This window comes from Squalius cephalus (genome assembly GCF_949319135.1).
Source record: "Squalius cephalus genome assembly, chromosome: 3".
Taxonomy (NCBI): domain Eukaryota; kingdom Metazoa; phylum Chordata; class Actinopteri; order Cypriniformes; family Leuciscidae; genus Squalius; species Squalius cephalus.
Window position 1 is genome coordinate 10,867,979 of NC_137124.1, and position 13,966 is coordinate 10,881,944.

A 13,966-nucleotide genomic window follows, 5' to 3' on the forward strand; every position below is an offset into this window, starting at 1 on the left:
AGGACATATTGTAGATCCATTTGATATATGACATGCATCTATTCAAATTCTTTTTAGGAAAATAATGAATTTGGACACAAAAAATACATGTCATGTCATTGACCCATATGCTATTGTAAATTAATTGGATTTGTCTGTCACATATCGGGGATAATGGGAGAACATTATCTGAAACAGTCTCCGGTATTTTATGAATCGATGAAGAAAAGTCTCTGATGACTTGTGATTGCTACTTTTATTCTTGAAGTGGTCAAATTAATAAACCAACGTTTAGGCTACTTTCTTCATATTAAATGACATAATTGTAATAAAATTTGAATGCTATAAACAAAATGATAAGTTTTGAATAATTATGTCTGAATTTATGCTCAGTACTTGATAGTTTCTGTCGTCAACAATAAAATTGTTTTCGTACAAAAAACGAAAGTAAAACTATAACTTAGTTGCCTGGGCGAAGTTGAACGTATAGCCTACATGTTAATAGCTGCTTTGAAAGCGGTGTAAACGACAATACATGTGCTTTGTCCTTTATGAATTTCCTCCTTGTTCCAGAAGAAAAGAAGAGTTTTAATAAGGTAAATTCTGATTATAGTTTCATTCATATATGTGGGATAATTCAATTCACAAGTCTATTAGTTCCTTCGTGATGATGAATAGTCCTACTCGTTATTGAGCATATTATGCATTTAAAATTATCCACGGAATGCGTTTAACCATTCACAGATTAACCAGCAGACAACAGGTGCAAAACCGGTGAATACAGACACGTTTAAAGTCTCATAGCCTATATGCCAGATTAAAATTAAAATGTCCGCAATCAGCATGAAGAAGCCCGGCACCCATATTACAGCCCAGAAGCGTTCACATGGATCTCATGACAGGTGGGTTGACTTCCAAAAACCTCACGACATAGCCTAGAAAATCAGTATTTAAAGTAGCCTATAGAAAATCAATATTTAAAGTAGGCTAGCCTATATACACCTATCGAAACATCAAGCCTAAACTTTCCGTTCATTGCGTGGTGCACTTGTTCCTGTAAATATGTGAAATAACCTTAAAACACAATTTTGACATTCCGTTTTCTTATTTGAGGACACTTTGTAGAATAGCCTACATCTAGAACCCAATGAACAAATGAAATATTTAAGCGTGTTACTTTTGCATTCAGGAACGAAGTCCAATACAATGGCCTGAAAAATCAAGGCGCCACCTGCTACTTAAACGCAGTATTGCAGTGTCTATTCATGACCCCAGAATTCAGAGAGGCAGTGGGGACTGGGAGGTAAAATGATGAATGAATAAAGTTATTATGATTATTGTATCTACTAATTATACAATTATTTAGGCTACTAATTTCATACTTTATTTTATTGCTTTTTTCTTTAGCCTACTTTTTAATTTGTAATTTCAATTCAGACAAGAAGCTCCTGGAGATTGTGGTGAGGAAAATCTCTTGCTACAACTTCAGAAGCTGTTTACTAAGCTGTCAGAAAATGCAGCCACAACTGAAGGAATAACCAGGAGTCTTGGAATTAGACATGGTAGGTTCACTTAATTTACAGGTCATATATAAATATATATATATATATATATATACACACTGTGTATATAGTGTAGGCTATAAACTTTATACTGTATATAGTAGGCTATATACAGTATATATAGTGTGTATATGCGTGTGTGTGTGTGTGACCCTGGATCACAAAACCAGTCACAAGTAGCATGTGTATATTTGGCAATAGACAACAATACATTGTATGGGTCAAAATTATTGATTTTTCTTTTATGCCAAAAATCATTAGGATATTAAGTGAAGATCATGTTCCATTAAGATATTTTGTAAATTTCCTACCGTAAATATATAAAACATTTATTTTTGTGAGTGAATGCAGCACAATTGCGAACATAAATGGACAACTTTAAAGGCGATTTTCTCAATGTTTCGATTTTTTTGCACCCTCAGATTCCAGATTTTCAAATAGTTGTATCTCAGCCAAATATTGTCCTATCCTAACAAACCATACATCAATATCAATGGAAAGCTTATTTATTCAGCTTTCAGATGATGTATAGATCTCAATTTCAAAAAATTTACCCATGTGATTGGTTTTGTTGTCCAGGGTCACATATTTACATAAAGGTTAGAACATTGTTTTCATAATTCCTCTTTTATACCTTCAAGTTTATGAGCAACAAGATGCAGTGGAGTATTATAGGAAGATTTTAAAAGCAGTGGGGAAACCTGCCTCTAAGGTATGTCACATAAACATAAGTCTGTTTCGGTGAGAGGGAAACAATTAAATAAGTCTCTTTTATCATCATTGATTATTTATGCTGATGCAATTAAGAATCAGCCTATGAGAGCACAGTGCATTTGTTCCAGGTCTTTGAAGGGAAAATGAACAACATAACAAAATGTGGCCAATGTGGCAATGAAACCCCAGAACCCAGCACGTTCATCTCAATACTGCTGTCTATCGATGCTGGAAATAAGTATGATATGGTATGAAGACTATCATATGCAAAGTTAATGTTAGCCAAATTTTTTTTTTTTTTTTTTTTTGTAGTTCTTGGGAGACAGTATAGCTTTCCCCCTAAAACCACGTTTTATTTTTCTGACCCTATAGGGAAAAAGCCTGAAGACCTTCTTTGAACATTCAAAACTAGAAGAGGACGACTGGATGTATTGTGAAAGATGTGACCAAAAAACAGAAACAGAAACTGTGAGTAAATGAAAATGTGAGATTTTTCCACATCCATCACTCATGATCAACCCATGATTACTGAACCTAGTATTTATGAGTTTCCAACTTGTGCATAACAAATGCTTTTTCATTCTTCCTGGCAATGTTCTTCCTCTTGCTGCAGTGGAGTAAAATAGATAAATATCCTACTGTTCTCACTCTGCATCTGAAGAGGTTTGACTTTGATTACATACAGATGAGATACAAGAAGAATGAATGTCGTCTGGATGTACCTCTAAGTCTACCCAAAGAGGTTTCATCAATCCATCATACCAAAAACAAAATGCTATTTAAAAGCAGAATAAAACTGTTTAAACATTTTTAACATCTTTGTCTGCAGGATAATTGGCCTATATATGAACTTTATGCCGTTATAAATCATATGGGTGGATACAGTAGTGGACACTACAATACAATCATCAGATCTTTTGAAAATGGGATATGGTACTGTTTTGATGACTACAGTGTAACACAGGTACATTTGTTTGTTTGATTAGCATTATATCATTAGCAAATTGATATGACTCAAGACTGTTCATTTTATTCTTTAATATTGTCAATATCTTACAGACTTCAGAAGCATCACTGGAAAAGTAAGTGTTGTTCTCTCTCTTGTGAAGAATGTCACAAAAAAAGTATTTCATAGTATTTTGTAGTATAAAAGTATTTCCTTCTTTTTTTTTTTTTTTTTACAGTTCAAGCCTACCATACATGCTGATGTACAGAAAATGTAAGTTGAGGTGAAATACTCTCACTCCAACTTTTAAGGGAAAAAAAATCTTTAAAATATTTGTTTATTTATTGTTCAAAACAGCAGCGTTGAGCCCTGACAGCATCAAAACGGCAGCGTTGAACCCTGACAGCATCAAAACGGCAGCGTTGAACTCTGACAGCATCAAAACGGCAGCGTTGAACCCTGACAGCATCAAAACGGCAGCGTTGAACCCTGGCAGCATCAAAACGGCAGCGTTGAACTCTGACAGCATCAAAACGGCAGCGTTGAACCCTGACAGCATCAAAACGGCAGCGTTGAACTCTGACAGCATCAAAACGGCAGTGTTGAACCCTGGCAGCATCAAAACGGCAGTGTTGAACCCTGGCAGCATCAAAACGGCAGCGTTGAACCCTGGCAGCATCAAAACGGCAGCGTTGAACTCTGACAGCATCAAAACGGCAGCGTTGAACTCTGACAGCATCAAAACGGCAGCGTTGAACCCTGACAGCATCAAAACGGCAGCGTTGAACTCTGACAACATCAAAATGGCAACGTTGATCCCTGACAGCATTCACCAACCTATGAGGATCCTTCTGACAGGGCCTTCCAGAGCTGGGAAAAGTAGAGTTGGCAACATCATCCTTGGTGGCAACTACTTTCCTAGCAAAAGTGGAGTGGAGACTGTGACGAAAGAGTCTTTGGTAAAGACAGTGGGAAATGTCACTGTAGTGGACACTCCAAATCTCTTTTCCCTCGACAAATCGAGTTGGAACGAGGAAATGCAGAAGTGTGTTAAGTTATCCGACCCTGGCCCCAATGTAATTCTCTGGATAACACCGATATCTAAATTCAGTGAGCAACAACAAGGTCTTTTCCACACCTTCATAAAAAGACTAGATCCAAGAACCATGATGCTAATGATGATTATCTTCACACATGGCAGAGAGCTTAAAAAACCTTGGCAACCCATTGAACCCAAACTCCGTAAAGTGGTTCGTTGTTGTCAGAACAGGTACCATGTCATTGACATCACTAATGGTCACAATTACACCTCAGGACTGCTTGAAAAACTGATGATGGTGACATCAAAGGAAGCTTCTGCAAATACACAAAGGCAATTTAAGTGTTTAAGAAGAAAAGTCTTAAGAAGACAAAAAATTGGTGAATAATGAGAAAATTAGTTTGAAATGTGGTGAAACATTGAATGTTCTGAATGTCCTTATGTTATCTGTTTTTTAGCTGCTATTTTGGGTGATTTTGTTACTTACATATTGATAAAAGATTCAAATTTTTCATGATGTTCCTTATAAGCTGAATTTGAATTCTGATATAAAAATGAATATACCACAATTTATAACATTATAAAGCACATGTGGAAAATGTTAAGTTGGATTTGAAAATAGCAAAAGAAGCAAAATAAAAGTGATGTTTTAACATTTTATTTGTTTCCATTCCTCATTTGTGAGTAACTTAAAAGCATCTGCTAAGTGAAAAATGTATTAAATATGTAATGAATTTGTAATCTGATGTTTTACTTATGTACAGAATATATGCTTCCAACAATGAAATTCAAATTGAAATGAACATTAGAAATAATTTGATTAATTAATTGATCCTTTTGATTAATGATCATTCATGGTTGCATTTACAGTAGAAATAAAGAATGGTCGTACTTGCATTGAACATCATTTAGGTCTGAAGATGTTATGTACAAAGACTTATAACAATTAATTTGAATATTTCCTTTAAAAGTTGATTTATTCGATTGAGTCCACGGGTGTAATGATCAGAGGAGGTGAGTTCTGCCCTTCTTCGTATTCTCCAGGACTGAAATATGGATAGAGCTTTTTAGGAAAAGTCTGTCCTGTGAAAGAGTATATATGATACCTGGCCTCAACATCATAAAAAGAGACCAGACCCTCTTGAAAATCCACAAAAACTCCCACTTTCACTGGCTTCTCTTTCAAGGTGAGAGGGACAGCGGGCCATTCGTTCGCTGCATACGCATCCCTGTTCCTCAGCCATAAAGTCCAATATCCATTTTCAGGGTTGAGCACAATTTCCCCTTTTCTGTCTATGGATTCTTTTGCCACACCTAAATCCCACTCCTTCTTCCCGCTAACTTGAACTTCATAATAAAATTTCTGTGAGGAGAACCCTTCCGTTCCTAAGACACACGAGCAATGGTTAAACCTTTTTGGGGTGTCAGGAATCTTCTGTGACTTGCCTGTATTCCAGACCTCTTTCCCATTGTCAGACAACATGAGTTCAGGAAAAGCTGTGTCAAGGTCAAGTGTCACATCCACTAATAAAAGATATAAGGGTTAATGTACATTTTTTGGCCAAGTCAGTATAGTTCATTCACATCAGTATAAAGGATTATCTTTCTTTTTTGATAGTAAATTTTACAATAGGGCCAGATTTACTAAGACCTATTTTAGGAGTTCCCATCATGGGATCATTTTATGGATTTAGTTTCATTTAATTTTTAATTTTAATTAAATTGTATTAATCAGCTCATAAACAAACCTTTATCACTAGAAAAAATGAAATAACCCATTAAACAAGAAAGTATTATGCAATTATTTAAAGTGTTTGTTCACCCAAAAATGTAAATTCTGTTATTAATTACTCACCCTCATGTCGTTCTAAACCCGTAAGACTTTCGCTCATCTTCGGAACACAAATTAAGATCTTTTTGAAGAAAACAGAGCTTTCTGTCCCTCCATTGACAGCTACACAACTACCACTTTGACGCTTCAAAAAGTTCATAAAGAGATCTTAAAACTAATCAATAAGAATTGAGCGGTTTAGTCCAAATTTTCTGAAGAGACTCGATTGATTTTTATGATGATTTAATTTAGGCTGTTATTCATATATAAACATTCATCAACTCACACATCAGTTATGGTAAACGGAAGCTCAAGCATGTTCGCTTGACGTGCGAGAACCAAGAAACCAAAGGTTCTATATAGAACCCCACTGAACATTTTGTTCTGAGAGTGTAGCAGAAACTATGTTGCGTGACTTATTTAAATACTCTCCCATAAATGTTGTGTTTGATTGAGAAACTCCTACAAATTCATATGCACAATAACTGTGTTCATGCCTTTTCATCGCTAATTTCTCCCTGTGTACCTTTAGTACATCCAGACAGTATCGTTTTTAACAGCAAAATAGGGTTCGTATTGGTGCTAGCTGTTAGTAAATCTGGCCCTTAGAGTTTATTTTTACTGTACTAAAATGTAACTTTTAGTAATCAGATTTTCCATACCTGCATAACGTTGTATACTCCGCAGCTCTCTGCCAACTACAGTGGGAAGAACAGTGGGAAAGAACTAAATTATGTGTTTCTGTCTGATTAAAGAGTGTATGATGGTGTAAATATGATTGGTTACATATTTACCAGTTTCTCTCATTTTCTCATCCAAGACACTCTGAAGCCGTGATATTGTCTTCCTCAGAATACGGCCATGTTCATGTGCGCTGATGCTGATCTTGATGTTGTTTGAGTGCTTGGTATTTATGGCGTTGTGCAGGAGGTTAGTAATCTAGAATAGATAGAGGGAAAAAACACCCCTAAGTCAAGTGTACATGTGGCTTCATTTCTTACCGTGGTTTGATGAAAAATACTGACTTGTGTGAAATCCATAGGATTTGAGAGCTGGTCCAGTTCAGTTTGTCTTCTCTTTAGCTCTTTGATCTCTTCATCTAGTTCTCTGATGAGCTCCTCGCCTCGTCTTTCTGTTTCTTTATGCTTTTCCTCCGTGAGCTCAAGTAGCTCCGCGTTGTTTTTATCAAAGATATCCTTGAAAAACTTGATGTTCTCTTCGATCTCCCTCTCTTTGGCTTGCTGTTGTGAATTTGAAGAAGAAAATATTGTTAATTGAAAAATCATCACTACATTGTTAAAGCACAAAATAAAACTAAATGATCTTGTGGACGCTAAAACAATATAGAAGGAGCACAGAAATAAAATCTTGAGAGCAGAATCAATACCACTTACTTTGTTAAACCTTGTAGAATGTTTAATTTCTTTAATTTTCCTCAACTTGTCCTGAATTTCCTGCTGCACCGCTATCTTTTTATTCATCAGTAATTTCTGTGAAAATAAAGTAATGTAGGTTATAGAATATCATCAGTTGGTAATGTTTCTAATGTTGGAAATGATTCTGTATATTTTCAGAGTTGCTATTAATGACTGCCGAGTAGTTACCAAACTCTCCTCCTCCAAAGGGACAGTATTGTGATTCCTGTGGTCACTCTCGGTGCAGAATTGACAGATGGCTGTCTGATCATCTCTACAGTAAACTTCCAGAGGTCTATCATGATTCTTACAAATGTATTCATCAAGATTCTTCACGGGGTTGATCAGTTTGTGTTTCATGAGTTTTTCTGCAGTTTCATGGGGCTCCAAGTGAGTCTTGCAGAAAGAAGTTCCACAGTGTAAGCATGACTTAACAGCAATCCGCATTTTCTTCTTTGGACAACTATCACAGGACACTTCAAGCTTCTCCTGGATCCTTTTTCTTTTGATGTCCTCTGCGATTTCTCTAATCGTTCTGTTTATGTTAAAATCTTTTTTTGAGTCCAATGCCGTCCCACACAGTGGGCACTTTGAGCATGTACTTAGGTCTCTGTGGGTTCTGATGCAGGCCATACAGAAGTTGTGTCCACAGGAAGTAGTTACAGGGTCAGTGAACACGTCCAGACAAATTGAACATGTGAATTTTTCAGACAAACCGCTGGGGGAAGCCATGACTTTACAGCTAAAATCATACACAAACACAGATGTACAATGTGAATTAATTTAGCAGACAACTAGAAACTTTAAAAACAGATTTAACAAAGATTTGCATGAATATTTCACAAGTTACAAATATTTTGTGAGCTCAGGAATTTCACTGTACACTTCTAAAAAAAAAAAAACTTTAAGAATGGAAAATGCTACAGTAAAAACCTGTTAATTGGTAAAATGTCCTTACCATATATTAAATAAAAAAAATATATATATATATTTTACTTTAAAAATGTAGCCTATCTCAAACAGGTTAGTATATTAGCATTACACGATTTAATGACATTTTATAGGAACTGTAAATATATATATATATTATCATCCTTTTTATGGTGAAACTTAACCGTAGTTTTCCCCCCATAAATTTAACAAAACAATGTCACAGTGCATTGATACTCACATTATCTCATTGATTGTTCTGGATTGTTAAAATAATTATTTATTAGGCTAATTGTAAGTCATAGCGTTTAATATGAAATCATCATAAAGACATCTACCTCTAGTAATGGCGAGTCTTTGGGTGTGTGTATCAGTTTTGCCCTAGGACCTATGACCAAATTATTTAGTCAATCCTGATTTTCAGGTTTGTAGAATACATACAAATCAGGAATCAAAGGCTAGCTTACATCAAAAAGGCTATGCCTATGTATGTAGCCTAACATATTGTGACAAAGATGATAATACTACTACTACTAATAATAATAATAATAACAACAACAACAACATTCAAGATGTTGTGTAAATCGTTTGAAAGCCCATTAATAAATTGCCTTCACAATTCAAAGCAATGTAATATTTACCTCCATGTAAACTTTTTTCTGTGACAAGTCAAATCAAATTCATCTCTGTTTTACTTACCCTTCAATGATTGATTCAGTTGCTTAATCGTCGAGACAAAGTCATCCAATTATGGAAATATATTTAGGTTCAGCGGTTAAATCCAAAGCATCGTTGCTGGTCGTTGGTTAGATCACATTCAATCTAGACACTTCGATCGCCGACCAGAACTAACCCTTGCGGCTGCAGCGAATGAAATGGCAGCAGTTTGCATGTATTTGCATTTGAGACGTCTAACTTCACCGTCCAAAATACTGAAAGACGTTATCATATGTTTTAAACCTGATATGTTTAATTAATAATGGATTGAAAGTTATAAAGTTACTAATTTAACTTTGGCCAATTTTATGTGATTGACGTCCATTTGTTGCGCTATAACGCATCTACCCAAAGTACGTATCGAGAGATTTTCAAAACGAACTATTTTCTTGATTAGGCTAACTACTTACACTAATGGATTGCTATAGGCTACACAATTACATTACCTAAAAGCAAAACTACTTATGACAATAACATTGAGAAGTCCTGTTCGTTTAAAGTTTAAACAAATCAGCCCGCTCGGACAGTTAGTTAAATCAACCGGTTAAAAGTAAGTTAGGCCTAATCATTTGAAATAAGTAACGTTAGGCTATTTTGTTAAATGCGTATGTAAAATTATTAGATCTATATCCTCCTGAGACCCAGAAAAAAAGATTTTTTGACTTCTCACCACTGCACATTTTGCATGTCTCACCGAACACACCTGATTCAACTTGTCAGCTCATTAGTACAGACTGCAAGACTTGAACTGGGAGTGTCTGATGAGGGAGACATGGGATACAAAATATGCAGTGGTAAGACTCCCCTGGGGCCTGTTTTCGAGTTAAAACTTGAACTCTGAGTTGACTTACCCTGAGATGGGAAACTATGAGTTTTCGGTTACAGAACAGCTGTTGTATTGCCTGTTTTCAGTTCCTGTGCTTTAGTTCCTGTTTTCTTGGTTGTCATAGTTATTCATTGTTTAATTGATTAGTCTCACCTGTCTCTCATTGCCATGGTTTATTTAACCCTCAGTAATCGCCTGGGGCCTGTTTCAGAAAGGAGGTTCAACCAACTCTGAGTTAAAACTTGAACTCTGAGTTGACTTACCCTGAGATGGGAAACTCTGAGTTTTCGGTTGCAGAACAGCTGAAATTAGTTAGTTCAATCAACTCTGAGTTGACCTACTCTGAGTTAAGCGTGTGCACCACAACTATAAAAAGCCATTATCAATGGAGCGCAGATATTATGAGTCACCATGGCAACAGCGCCAGGCACAAAGAGGTCTTCATATTTCTCACCAGCAGAAATGGATGTGCTTCTGCAAGCATATGGAGAGTATACAAACATTATTACTGTAATTTTACAGTATTAGAACATTAATAATTTAATTAAGGGGATTAATCTTAATTCTTCTGTAATTTAACGTAAAATCTGATGTAATTGCATTAGACTATAGAACAATTCTGTGTATTTAACATACATTTTTAAAAGGTATATTTTTAATGTAACCTTCTCCCTCTACACACTTTGGTCAATTCAAGAATAATTCATGCAATTGTATATTGTTTATTTGAAAGCATTAAAAGTGCAGTTCTTGTCTCTCCTTGTATTGTTCAAGTGGTTGAGGTTGATATGGGATTTAGTAATTAGTAATAAGTAGACCAATGCTTTCTAAAGATAGTCATAATTACATTAAACTAATTACACTGTTGAAGATGTCATTTGTAGTTAGTAATACAAGTAACTTACCCAACTGTTATCAGAGGTGAAATTGGAAGAACATAATGTTATCCAACCTAATTTTTAATTTTCATGTAGGAGCAATCCTGCAGGCATTAAAAGAACATGGCAGCAGCTGAAAATTAAATATAAAAACTAGAGGTGGGCATAGATTAATTTTTTTAATCTAGATTAATCTAGATTAATTTTGAAATTAATCTAGATTAATCTAGATTAAAATGGCTCATTTGAATTCTGCCGAAGGCATTCAGAGTATGTGTGCTACCCAAATAATGACTATAAAAGTAAGTCTTTGAGAACGGGTTTCTCAAGCCAGGTGGCGCATTAGACCAGGGGCTCATCTCCTGTTTCCAAAATGCATCACAAACTGCTTGAGAAAGCTGTTCTACTCATAGACTGTAAAAGGTTACTACTGTACTGTTACCGTCCGTAGGCAACATTAGGTAGGCCTATGTTATTATCAACTACTATAGGCTATCAATTAGGGATGGGCGATATGGCCTAAAATCCATATTGTGATATACATTGCAGCCTCTTGCGATAACGATATATATTATAATAAAACCATTTCAGAACAGGTTACACAGACCCTGCTAAACAACTGCTAAATGTATTTTTTTTTTTTTTTTTTTTTTTGAAAGGGTGTATGTAGTTTTGAGAACATATATTGTGCAAAACTGTAAGTATACAACATAATTTTGCAGATAAATAAAATTTAAGTACACTAGCTGCAGAGACTTAAGTAGGTCTAATGTTTATTATGGCTTGGAGCTTATGAAACCCCAAATTTAAAATTAGAATATTGTCTAACTGATGTCTTTTCAGTTAAAAAGAAACACAACAACGATTCTTAAAATCGGGCGCTTTTAATAAAAAGAGATTATGTGCTACACCACTCACTAAGATATATTGGGAATAATACGCGCTGGTATTCAGTGATATGTTTCGTTTTGAATTTGAGGTGGTAGAACGGATCACACTGGATCGTGTGTTAACTTACCGAACTGTTACACCACACAGTCTACGTCGGACGGCTTAAATCCGAACCAAGTCCAAATAATGGATGTTGCACGGATCTTTTACACCAGCTTTCACTTTCAGTCGTGTTTACTTAAGATGACGACGAATATGATGCGTTGCAGCCGGGTGTTCCTCGCGGCCGCGGGTAGATTGCGTCATCATAGCTTGTGTAGATTGAGCCAGCTCCCAACGCTCCCAACCCAACTTGGAGAATAGATTAACGGCGATATTTTTTTTATCGCGCGATAAGAGTCTCGCGTTAACGCAGCGCGTTAACGCCGATAACGGCCCACCACTAATAAAAACATAATTCAGTCAAGTAAGGCTTGAGCATATCATGGGTGTAGGCTACCTGTTTACAAACATTTGACATATTAAATAACTAAATAGCATCCAGTGTCTAGCAGTGCAGCAGCATTTTTGGCTGAGGGAATTCCTGGAGGGACTTCAGAGCCAGTCACTCCCAAAGATCCAAGGGACTTCATAAAATGTAAGAGGTTTACATATGTGTTATTTTTTATATAGGCTATTTTTGATATTTCCATTTATTTTACTTTGGGTTGGGTTTTTTGTTGGTCTTTTGGAGCCTCCTGTCCCAACAGAACCCCAGGCAGTTGTAAGTAGCCTACTCAATACACCAGAAATTATGACAAATATAAAGTGTACTCGACCAAATGCTCATCACATGGGGATAAAGAGTTTCTGCTGCCACAGAGAGGCCTACAGAGGTAATGTTAATATTATGTGTCTACACATCAAACAATCTACACATTCACATTTTTATGTGAAGTATAGCCTATAGAATCTAAGTTTAAATCTAAGTATAAACAGGTATTCTTATCTCCCCGCGCCCCCAGAGTGTGGAAGAACAGCAGGAGGACGGTCCATCAACTTCTGTTGCACAGATGAACACAGTTCAGTGATTTTCAGTAAATGCCACAGTTTAATTCTGTATAATTTGTTTAGAACAACATTATGTAACTCTAATCTACTTCTGTATTTTCAGTTGTCAGTTAAGGAGTTATATAGACTTCATTTTATATATAGCCTATATAAAAAAAACAGCAGTAAAAATAGCAATCTTTTATTTATTAATTAAATATTAATTTTATTAATAAAAAGGTACTGAAAGAATGAATGAGGTGTTTAAACACTGCTTCCTCTTTAAAAAATGGGAGGAGACCGAAAGAAACTCTGGGTTTACCAAAGAAAACCTGCTCCCGACCAGGTTAGGTTCACAGAGTAAGTTACCATGGTAACTGACTCTGAGTATAAGTTACCTCTCTTTCAGAAACGGGCTTGACTTACTCTGCTTTCTCAGGTTTAACATACCTCCCATTCTGAAACAGAAAACTCAGAGTTTCCCTCATTTCAGGGTTAACATACTCAGAGTTTTCACTTAACCTCCTTTCTGAAACAGGCCCCATGTCCTCTACAGTGGACATCTATGAAAACATCAATGCCCTGTTCTGTAACAGAAAGTCTTTTTTTGATTTGAAACCCCATAATGTTTTCCTGAGATGTTGGTTTATGAAATACAGTTTGAAAAGTAGTCCGATTTAAATTATAATTACAATATATTTTCATATTTCCATAAGAGTGCTACATTTGATCACTAAATTAATGTCAGACATTTTTAAAGACCAAGGATAAGTTGTTTTCATGGTGAAACCTCCAAACATTTTGGTATCTCTGAAAAGCCCTGAATGTGCTCTTTACAGGACATCCAGATTGTGACATGTGACATGTGTGGTGTCAGAGAAATTCACTCAAATATAATGTCCACTACAGTGAACAAAAGTCTATTCCTGGGTCCCAGGAGGATATAAAAGTTAGCTATTTAATTTTCATCGAACAGTTAGATTATGCATTCCAACAATCAATGCATTGCCCACTTCACAGTGAATCAGAACACTTACAATATATGGTCTTATTCCTCTTAAGAGACGAAGTCTTTTACGGTTGTGGAGACAAAAATCTCAGAACTCGTTTTTTATTTTAGTTATGCATTCTCTGTTTTGATTGATTTTATTTTATTTAGTATTAGGTCCCTCACAGGGAGAGATGTTGGTGGTGGTTGAGGAGATCCCC

The 13,966-nt window shown here is 35.8% G+C and overlaps 2 protein-coding genes across 6 annotated transcripts; one reads left to right on the forward strand and one right to left on the reverse strand.

Annotated features, from left to right (window-relative positions):
• The first annotated feature begins 442 nt into the window (after nt 1-442).
• On the forward strand, nt 443-4,978 carry LOC307155670 (ubiquitin carboxyl-terminal hydrolase 47). Of its 5 annotated transcripts, XM_079866496.1 has the most exons (13): nt 443-575; nt 724-881; nt 1,169-1,282; nt 1,417-1,541; nt 2,183-2,253; nt 2,384-2,503; nt 2,628-2,723; nt 2,869-2,997; nt 3,085-3,219; nt 3,315-3,337; nt 3,440-3,474; nt 3,559-3,800; nt 3,862-4,898. In XM_079866496.1, exons 2-13 carry the CDS (start codon nt 808-810, stop codon nt 3,865-3,867), a joined length of 1,170 nt encoding a protein of 389 aa, XP_079722622.1. In that variant the 5' UTR covers nt 443-575; nt 724-807; the 3' UTR covers nt 3,868-4,898. The 5 variants fall into 5 exon arrangements, with proteins under 5 accessions (XP_079722622.1, XP_079722618.1, XP_079722619.1 ...); XM_079866492.1 differs by having other exon boundaries at nt 3,559-4,978; XM_079866493.1 differs by lacking the exon at nt 2,869-2,997 and having other exon boundaries at nt 3,559-4,978.
• LOC307155671 (E3 ubiquitin-protein ligase TRIM39-like) lies at nt 4,884-9,843 on the reverse strand. The gene is made up of 7 exons (XM_079866497.1): nt 9,116-9,843; nt 7,676-8,228; nt 7,466-7,561; nt 7,097-7,312; nt 6,866-7,010; nt 6,734-6,769; nt 4,884-5,764 (listed from the first exon to the last, which is right to left on the reverse strand). The coding sequence occupies exons 2-7, from the start codon at nt 8,216-8,218 to the stop codon at nt 5,217-5,219; spliced, it is 1,584 nt and encodes a 527-aa protein (XP_079722623.1). The 5' UTR covers nt 8,219-8,228; nt 9,116-9,843; the 3' UTR covers nt 4,884-5,216.
• Between the last annotated feature and the right edge of the window lie 4,123 nt (nt 9,844-13,966).